Raw genomic sequence first — 11,173 nt, forward strand, 5'->3', positions numbered from 1 at the left:
AACGGATATTCTTGTTGACATCATTTTCATTTTCTGTTTACATGTATGTGTTTATTTGTGCTGGGGTTGGGGATGGGGGAAGAGGGAAGGGGAGGGTCTGGAATAACTATGACACCTAGTTTACCTTCTGTTTTGTTTTGTGGCACACGAATACACATCCACTCTCACATTATTTATGTCTGAAAACATAAACATCTATATCATTTTAACGTACGTACAAACATAAGTTAATCTCCCTTCCTCATAGTGACCCACGCCAACAGCCGATAACTCTCAACTGTATAAACACTATGTTCTATGTTACGCACGCACGCACGCACACACACACACACACACACACACACACACACACACAGAAATAAACAAACAAGCAAATATGCACTAAAATCCTGCCATGTGGACCACGTGAAACAATCCTGAAAAGAAAATAACGTCTCTTGTCCTAATATTACCTTAGTAGTAATAGTAGTAGTGGTGGTGGTGGTAGTAAAGTAGCAGTTGTAGCTGCAGTGATGATATCTTTATCATTTATGTATCATTACTGTTGATTTGTTCAAGGACAATTTCATTTTTATTTTGTCAGTTTTACTGTTATTACTGATATAATTTAAATATGAATGTGACATCAAAGTTTTGAAGGTATAGATGAAAACCTCTGATACTTGATCCCCAAAAGAACTGGCACCACTAATTTGTGCAAAATTAGACTGTGATATAGAAAGACATACAAACAAGCGGTTGTCCAATCAATATGTTAAATATAGATAGTAAGTGTCAATGAGCAGATAGATAAACAAAAAATACAGTGATAGCTGGGTGGTTGTGAACAGACGCAGATTTAAAAAAAAGATAGAATAAATTGTATAAACATGGGCAACTGAATAGATAAATGCATGTACATGACTGTATATGCTTTCGAAGAGAAAAGGTTATCGTCTGTGTATTCGTGTATTTCTGGTGAGTAGTTGTGTGTGTGCAGTATATGTGTGTGTCATGGAAAGGGTTACCTCGCAAATAAAATGAACCATCGACAAATAATTGTCGAGTGAAATGCTAGGAGACATGGTGGGGGAAACTATCAAACTGTGAAGAGTTCGCCCCCAAGCTACACCGTTCTGCGCAAACACTCCGCCATGCCCGATACAATAGAGGAGAGAAGATACGGAGAAGCGAAGAAACAAACAACCTTTGTGCGCTGGAATCGAGGGGGGGGGGGGGGGAGGGGGGCTTTGGTGGATTTTTTGAAACACACAGACGAATGAGACAAGAAAAATAATATGATGAAAAAGAAAGAGGAGGAGGAGGAAAAGGGGTTGAGGGAAAGAATAAGATCTTGCAAAAGCATATTTGTCGAAGCTGTTGGAGATGACCAAGGGGGAGTTTGCTTTGTCATTAGCTTAGAGGGATGCCGTCTGAAAGGCACAACCGTATACTTCGAGCGAAGCGACAATTTAGATTCCGTAACAATTATATAATTAATGCGCTTCGTGTAAGAAGCGGTGGTTGAAAAGCTTCCAAATTTCTCAGAGATCAGGGTGATGTTTGTGCTTTCTTCCAACTGTTCGGTCGCGAATGTAGTACCCGTCATAGTGGTTAAACCGACACAATGATTTGGACAAGTGAATGAACAATGAACAGAAAAGAACACGATTTGTTGAAATGTATTTAATTTGAACAATAGAGGCAAGATAAAACACATAGTGAGACCTGCAATGAGTGACACATGTTTGATACGGTCACGTAGTACATTACCAATGACGTCTGTAGCAAATAGACCAGAATAAATAATTGTATATCGTTGCTAGGACAATGTTTTCTAAATTTTGAAGTTGTAACGTCAAGGTTGGATGTATACAATAGACCAATTCCAGCTTGGGTAACAGCTCGGGTGATGTTTAACAAACATGGATGTGAATTTTGATTTTTATTGAAGTCTTGACTTCAAAATACAGACACGTTTCTACTTTTGATGCAGTCTGCGCACAATGTTGTCTGTTCGTGTAATGAACTATCCCATGCAATAATTACAGGGATTCAGGTCAAAATTACAGTAAGTCAAAAACCCGCTTCAGCTCATACGAGTAGAAGGTATATATCAATTTCAGTGTTTGAATCACTGTCTTAGTAAATTTAATGAAGACTGTTTGATCTCAAATTTGTTTCCTGTTCTTTGACTTTTAGATTTGTAGATCCGCTAAGATAGAAGTCAGCCTCGTTTCGTTTTCTGATTTTATATTACGTCCGGTTTTGGAAATGGATTTAATGCTCTCCAAAACAGAATGTGTAAATGTGACTTATCATATATGTAAGTTTTAAATATATAAGATTCAAACTGGACCTGCTCTCTACTAGTCCACTCTGAAAATTGTCTTTGCTTGTTACCCTTTGTCGAGCATAGTGAAAACACTTTACAGGCTTCTACTAGACAAGGATACGTCGTCGATTTTTCAGAACTGATCACCGAAATCAAAACCCTTGTCACGTAGGAAACCTTTTAAAAGCTCGAGATCCTGCAACGACCTGCTGGGAATTGACTGTAATCCCTCCAGTAAGATTTCATCTTGCTCAAAAGGTCTGATGGAGAATTAACAAGTCCAGATTAACGTAAGTCGCAGGCTCTCTTGGGATCGGCCTTTACATGCCTTAATGGAAAAATCCTGACCAGTTAGAATTTAGTCTGGAAAGAAAGAGTAAAATATGACAAGCACAACAGTAACATTTTGGTAAAATTAGATGAAAAAGAAGGATGTTATGACATTTGAAAGATTCGCCAATTTTTGCAAAACAGTTCTTGAACAGTTGATATGAATATGCAATTGAGTGGGCTAGTGATGTCGTCACCTCATAATTTTCCAATGATCATGTAAGGATAAATGACGAAAATCACAATTTTCTGATATAAAATTGCAAAAGATAATGTTATTCCTAGTTTATTAATTTGGCAATAATGATTAGTTCTATATATATCAGGGTTTGAGACTGGGCCATAGTTGAGTTTGAATAAAAAAACGGGAATTTCAAAACTTAATGTGCAAACCGTATGGCAAGTTGTGAGGAGATTACATCATCAATTCACTATTTTCATATTCATATTGACTTCGTAATTTCATAACATTTTCATCTTTTGTTTAATTTCGATCATTTCTTCTTGATTGAATCGACGAATTAACAATCTTATATTCCATAAATATTCGGCGTTTTTTTAATACAACACAAGAACATATCGACATTAAAAATTGAAGAACGAAAGACACGCGGGTTACAGGGTTTCATCGAGTTGAGACAGAAAAGAAGAAATAATATAACCGTTTTTCATGCAAACTTCACTGAACTTAGACACTACTAATTCACACATAAATCGCCTTGTGAAATTTCCCCAACACTATCACGACCCTTTAAGAGTTGCACATCAAAATAATAACTAACTGTGGAGCTAAAAAATGATCTGTTAGTTCTATTTCTTCTAGAAGACACAGTCACATGTTATAGCATATATGTACCTCTGGCAAGATAATGACATACCCACATGCGCAAAAGTCGTTCATAGAACGAATTGGGAGCAGTGAATAAAACTTCACAGAAGAAATATTGGCATTGAATCCCGTTGATACTGATATTGGCAGCCAACGCTGTCATACAGCCCGTGAGAGAGAATAGAGCTCAAAGCTGAATTTGCAGATAGGTGACACCTTCAAACCAGGATATTACATGATGAAATGAAGAAGATCAAAATCATACATTGTTCGAAGGAGAGCGAAAACTTAGCTATCAAAACGGTGAATGGTGTGCCTGTTCTAACAACCCACAGTGACCATAGTAATGGTGTAAATGCTAAAAATGTCAAATGGACATAGATGAATATTGTCTCAACTTCCCAAAATTGTTTCTCCCAACGTGCTTAACTGAAATACAAATGAAAAGGGTTTAGTTCTATTTGATTTGATTTCCCCCATTGAAATCTTGGGTGAAGAAGTGACTATATCTAGGTACATTATTAGTCACAGTCCGAGTCAACAGCCTGCCAAGCAGTAGTCGGCTGTGTGATGCGACTTTCCTGCCGGACAACACCTCCCATCGAGCTGTTTCTTGAGGTGAGGTTGAAACCCATAGACGTCGGGTGCAATGGCGTGTACGGGTCGTGTTTGTATTCCGAGTAGTTTCGGTTGACGTCGCGGAACGTGACCGTGTTCTTGGTCAAATCACCCAGGCTCCTCTTGGCAAGGTCCTTGTCGTAGTCCGAATCGGGCATGTCTCGAATGCGCTGAACGTTCTTCTGACCACCCGAGATCGACGAATCCTCCAGGAGCCGCGCCATGTAGTAATCGACAATGAGGTCGGGGTCCGTCTTCACGTCATCGAGGGTGCTGACGAAGCCCTTGATGCGCGTATCTTGATTGGCACGCTCTCGACGCCCATCGTCGATGTCCATGATCGTGAGTTTCTTTTCCTCGCTGAAGATGCTGATGAGGCTCTGCTTCCGTTTCGACTTGGGCGACTTCGACTTTGACTTCTTACCGCCCGTCTTGGGCCGAGGAACGCTCGCGCGATCATCCGATTTTAGAACTGTCGGAGATTCACTTGCCTCTACATTGACCGTTGCTGGTTCGGAGATGCAAACCGATGTTCGGGGTCGCGTCTTTCCTTCAGAGGACGATGAATCGGACTTTGAGCCACGCTGACTTTTGCCTGGAGCAGTGCGAGGTCTCAAAATTGATTTCTTTGGAACGCCAATGGTGAGAGTATCTTTACTATTCTCTTCCGATTTTGTCGACGTACCATTGCTGTTTCCATTTTCCACATTATCTTTGTGGTCAATTTCGTCAGAATCAAGAGTTGTCGAGTTACTTGTAGCTCCTTTTTCGTCAGACGCCTTCTCCTTCTCATGCACGTTTTGATTGACGTTAGGGTCACTTTCTTTATCTACATCGTTTGTATTTTCATCTATAGATGTGATTTTTATGGTAACTCTCTCCGGCCCATCCTTACCACTCTTTTCTGGAATCATTTTCATAGTAGTGGCGTTACTCTTTATTTCAGCCACTGGCTGCGTTGAGGGAGAATATTTGTCCGTTTTAAAGCTTAGTTTGGTCCTGTTAACTAAAGCTGTCACGGGTCTTTGTTTGGCTGCTCTGGCGGCCAGATATTTTGCACTGGAGATCCTTTCGATTGCCGTCATTGGTCTCACCAGAGATGCGGCATCTTGCGTGCCTTCGAGCCCCGGATGGGTCTTTGGACGCTGACTACCATTGTCACCAGGGAGGTCGGGGATCTCGATGGTGGGTTTGGTAGCAGCTGGGGTAGGGGTGCGAAGCGTCATCATCTTGTCCTGGGACTGACGATGAAGGACTCGCTTTTTGGCCAAATCCTTCTCCCTCCGCTTGTTGAGGACGTCGACCGAGGTCGCGTTGGTGTGGAAGTCGTAGTTGTCCTTGGTGATCAACTTCCGGAGCATCTCCGTGTCGCCCTTCATCCGGGCGTGGAACACCTTGGAGCGGTGCAGCTTGACCTGGAAGCGTTTCTTGGCGACGACCTGGTCCATGGCTATCCGGTGCTCCACGCGGCGCTTGGAGGTGTCCAGCATACCGAGCTCTTTCTTCAGCATCGCATCCAGCTTCCAGTTCACGGAATGAACCATGTGGGATTTCTCCCCCACCAGCCCCGACTTCTTCTCGCCCCTCGATCCCATGTTGTTATTAGAGAATTAGTAGTCTGATTATCTCACGTTCATTTTAGACAAGCAGAAGTATAGATGAGTGCGAGACAGTGTCCTAAATGCGCACTGAATAACGGCAAACTGCATTGCTTACTGCAACTTGAGATCGATTTATGATGATAAAGACATGTTTGAATCTCCTCTTTGGCATCCTTCTCGTTGAACCACCGCGTGTGCAGTTGTCGATATGAAACTGGAACTGGGGCTCAATGTTCACGTCTTACGTTGCTGCCTTGGCTACCTGGCATGGAAATTGCAGTTTCACCTAGCAACGGGATGTCGTGACAGTCCCTGATATCTGCGATGTTCCAACTTGATCAAGCATTTACTTCGTCTGCTGTGATGGCAGAACATGTGCAGGAAAGTGAGGATAAGGGTCTACATTCTGAAAGAAGAAAAGAGAAGAGACAGAGAGAAGATAAATTTATGACAATCGCACTTACAATGAGTACAAAATTATTGCATAATAGGCTATTCACTCCGTGTTTATTTGCATGATGATATTACACACAATGTACTTACTGATTGAAAGTCTGTTTGCTTCTGTGATGAATGTGGAAAAGGGTTATATTTTGCATCAAGCAAAAACACATATATATACAAATGTATATATATATATATCAGGGCTCCACACTAACTTTTATTTTTGGTGGCCCCGGGCCACCGGGCCACCGTTAGTGTCGAGCCCTGTTATAATATATATATATATATGAAGGGTTTGTCCATTTTTGAAGATTTTGAAGTACGATCTCTATCATAAAGTACAAAATAATACCTTTTAAATGATATATTGGTCACTACATATAAAGCTATATTTTTGAAGATATGGTCAAAAGAAGCAAAAATCTTCTTATTATTCTCTTTATTTTTATTGACCTTTAATCGCAAATATCTCCATTTGGCAAATATGGACTTATCGGTTTTTGCAAACAAACTCTTCATATATATACTACAGCAGCTACAACAAGGTACGCGCCTCTTCTCCTTCGCCATATCTCACATACAATGTGTATGTATAATGTGTGTGTTTGCTTCATAAGAAATGATTGTATCGATGATGAGAACTGATCAGTGAGACTTATCTAACAAGGTAATGAAAAAATATATAATGGTTGAACGTAAGTATTTAAGGCAGCTTTGGAGAAATCTTGATGTCGCGTAACCCAACAACTGCTTTTTGGTCTTGCAATAATAACTTGCCTTTCACAGACAAAACGAATCTTGTTCTGCCGAATCCACACGGTGATTCCAAGATGGTTACGAGAAGTTTAAGATTTCCGAACTACACCGTGGATATACAAGACAACATCCCATGTCATTCTCATGTTTCGCGTTGCTACACGTGTATACACTATTTATCGTGAACAAATTTATTGAAAAGAGATGTCGGTGCCATGACACTTCCCTTGTTGTCGACAAATAATATCAATTTATGGTATTGTGCCAATTCAGGAAGAAAAAAAATCCAATTAAACTGCACCATTGTGGACCCTTCACATTTGAAACATAGTTTTGATTCGTGTAGGAAGAATTCGTGAATTGCCTGTACAAGTAAATTGCTACCATTCAACTTCCTTGCCACTCCCAGTCTTTCCTTGACGAGAGACGTTGACTTTTTGGCAGTCAAAATAATGAAAAAGGTGACGTTCTCCACTATACGCATGTTTGTAACATGATGTAACATGCAAAAAATACGCTACAGTTTTATGATACAAAATCATTAGTGAGTCCAAGACCAGGATTGAATGAAAAAAAAAAATTAAACAAAGAATAGGTTTCACGGTCATTCATACATGCGTGCCAACTACAATATATGGACAGCGTGTTTTATCATACTGGGGGACATCAGTTAATTAGTTCGTGCTGTGTTGAGGTCATAGCATTACATGCTCAACAATTTGAAATGACTTAAGATAGTGTGATATCAACAAGAAAGATTTCAGAACCTCATACGCTGGAAGACCTCAACAGAATCTATTCCTCAATTCGGGATTATCTGTATTTCTTTCGGTAATGATATGTCAATTGAAAGTGAAATTAATTCGTTAGGAAGGTAGAATCAGACAAAGTAGGGTCAGGACAGCCTGGACTTTGCTGTATGGGGATTTAACTATCGGAGAGGGACGCCTTAGTCCCTGGTAAAGGGTATATGATTCACGAGTTCTGGTTGGTACGAATCACATGGTGCCTGCCGAAGAAAGACGTCGGTCCAGTAATGATGACCCCTTCTAGATATTACATCAAACAGATGATAAGAATGAGAGAGTTAAACAACTTTGAGACTCACCATTTTTTGTTGGTCTTTTCGAAGATTGTTGTCATGTGCGGCGACCGTGCCCAAATTCTTTCCGTTGTGACTCTGTAGGTTTGATATCTAGTTGGGTCCTCAGAGTAGGCTTAGGGTGACGTAAATCGTTCTACTTCTACCGCTTTCAGAGTAATTTGAAATATCAAAGGCAGACCCACGAAAAGAGGTCTTGCGACCCACTTCGATCATTCAGGCCGGCCAGATCCCAAGCGACGGTCCCTGCTGTCGGTCCGCTGATACTCCTCCAGTAATTCAGCGCGGTGCGGTCTTTGGTAATCGTGGTATACACCTGCACGCGCGCGTTGTCTTTGAAAAGCCAGCACCTCTGTCCGAGGTAGCTTAACCAGTTAAACGTGTATTTCTATGCCTCCTGACAAAAACCTGCTCTCACCGAAGCATATAGCGATCCGTTATGAGTGACTGAATACAGGTAATGAATTGAGGACAAGACCAGTGAAAGAGAAGCGAGCAAGAGTCATCATCACTAGCGGCGTATAGCCCTATTGTTCCGCCTCCATTGTTCACCAATCTGCCCCGTACGGCTCCGGTGTGCTGATTGACTGCGTCCATGGTAACGAGCAAGGCCCGCCTATCAACATAATAGTATATAGGCTTGCCGCAGGAAACAATTGGCGAATAGAAGATCCTAGTGTCATTCTATTATCACACTCCCGGTGCTCAATAGTCAATGCGCGTTCGATAATTACCAATCTCTACTTCATTGCCACCAGACCGTCAGAGGAAAAAGAAAATAGATCAAACGCTCATAGAAAATGATTTAAAGGTCAAGGAACAGCAATAGGACGATAAACTTAATCATAGAACCTCTTCGTAGATCCCCCATGGTATAGTGACGTATCAGGAAGTGCGATTATAATAAACATATGTTATCTTCATATCCGTGAAATAATTGGGGAGGGGTATGCTACAAGAGCTACATGACGCATTAAAAACTGTCAAAGACGATCGTCGTTACTGGTTTGCTCACCTGGAATTTACTATTTCCTGATCCTCTTTCTCTCTCTCCCCATTCCCGATAATCACAAAGACCAGGAAATATTCTGCTCATTATTCATATCATTGTGTCACAAGAAACACGAAATAGAAGACAATGGACTGTATAGGTGCCTATTTGTAGTCGCACTTCTCAACATACAAGTTCTGATTTTCAAATGATGATCAGCAATAATTCTAAACTGCTTAGGACCCAGTCGCTCAGTGAAGACGTGTGACAGGCCATTTCTCTTACAGAAACGTAGGCGATGAAATGACTTCCTTTTCCACGATTAATAATTCTACTCCACCTTCAATATTGCAGGGGCTTGATATCTTTTTTTCTTTAAAAACAACAACCGCATAATCATTCTGTCTTTTGTTATTAAATTCACAAAGAATGACTTTGTATTTTGAGGACAGGCTATTTCCCTCGTTTAATTAACTTGATGTAATTTGATTTGATCTATATGCATTTGCTTCTCTTGAGGTATAAGGTAACAGACGAACCTCAAATTATGCAAGCAAAATACAATTAAAAGTAGAAGAATAGATGTAACATGAAGCTGTAATGATCATTGTCATGAGCAAATAACGTCGCAAAGACACCACTAATTGATTGTAGGGCTCGTGCTTAAAGGGTGTGTACAGTTCTGGTCGGGGTGAGGATTTAGCTTTTAACGTTTTGCGAGATATTCAGAAACCACTCTATGAGATGTCAAAGAGCATGCAGTTCTAAGGGGTATCAAAAGTTTATTCGATGAAAATCGGTTTTGAAATGGCTGAGATATCCAAAAATAAGGTGAAACAAAGAGATCCTAATAAAGTTGTGGCATGTCGCCTTGTATTATTTGCACTTTTTGGGATATCTCAGCCATTTGAAAACCAATTTTCATCAAATAAACGTTGAATCCTTCTTAAAATTACATGCTCTTTCATATTTCATAAGAGGCTTTTCATGATCTCACTTAGGAATGTTCAAAACATGAATCCCCACCTCAACCAGTACTGTACAGTTCCTTTAAGAGAGGAAAAGAAAATCTTAAGGGTAGAGCTTGATTTGATGCCTGTATCATATGGGGGTAAGATATGGAAGGAACATTCATGCCTCCACCAACAGTGATCAACACGATGCCCTACTCATGCAGGTGTCGCAATGTCCCAAAATCGAGCAAGGATGGACACATGATAGAGGAAATGTTTAGCTTCGGCTCTGATCGTATAAATTTCCTGTCATTCGTGAGGGTCTATTAAGCCATCATGACTGTGTGACCGCCGATGGACTTTTCTCAGTCTCCCATACGGGTGGCGTCATCACTCTGTCCTAAAATGGACACAAGATGGCCATACAAATGCGAATACAAGTATAGTGCAAGTTCGTGCGAAGCTGGCTCTGAACATGCTCTTTAGCCAAATAGTATTGAATCAACAATCGGAGCAAGTATGATACCTAAAGAAGGTCACACAAGATCTTCGGGCCATTTTTTATTTATGATAATAATAGTACTACTACTACTACTACTACTACTACTACTACTACTACTACTAATAATAATAATAATAATAATAATAATAATAACAATAATGTTAAAGTCTTATTTACCCAAGTGGCCTCTTCAGTGTTGCCACTGCCCTACCAGAGGGCAGTGCCATTATCATTATCATTATTTGTTTTTGTTTGTTTGTTTGTTTGTTTGTTTTTGCTTGCCAAAGATTTTGTCGTCGCTTAGGCCTACGAAGTTGCTTCCGGAGCCTAACACCATCGGTGGTCAAAACAATGGCCTCTCGAATGACAGCAGGTTTATACGATCAGATCCGAATATCAACATTTTCTATGTCGTGTGTCCACCTTTGTTCAATTTCTAGACAGTATGTGACCAGGATTACAAAAAGGGTAATCTTTCTGTGCCAGAGATAATTTCATGCGAGTGTGCACGTGCGTGCGTGTGTTTAATTGCTCGCGTGTGTCGGTGTTTAACTTTAAGTATGCGTAATGGCTATAATGAGTTTTGCGAGTATGTGAGTCAACAGTAATATTATGGCCTTATTTATCAAACGAAGCCTGTTCTTACTTTGTACTGAAGGGCATTGTCATTTTCAGCGTTCATAGCATTGCCAGGAAACATTTATAAACGTGGATAAACAAGGATATTGTGAGC

The 11,173-nt window shown here is 40.5% G+C and overlaps 1 protein-coding gene across 1 annotated transcript; it reads right to left on the reverse strand.

The window, feature by feature from the left end:
• Window positions 1–3,994: 3,994 nt before the first annotated feature.
• On the reverse strand, window positions 3,995–5,686 carry LOC140235332 (uncharacterized). Its single transcript, XM_072315358.1, has one exon. The coding sequence runs from the start codon at window positions 5,684–5,686 to the stop codon at window positions 3,995–3,997; it is 1,692 nt and encodes a 563-aa protein (XP_072171459.1).
• Between the last annotated feature and the right edge of the window lie 5,487 nt (window positions 5,687–11,173).

This window comes from Diadema setosum, chromosome 11 (genome assembly GCF_964275005.1).
Source record: "Diadema setosum chromosome 11, eeDiaSeto1, whole genome shotgun sequence".
NCBI classification, from domain to species: Eukaryota; Metazoa; Echinodermata; class Echinoidea; order Diadematoida; family Diadematidae; genus Diadema; species Diadema setosum.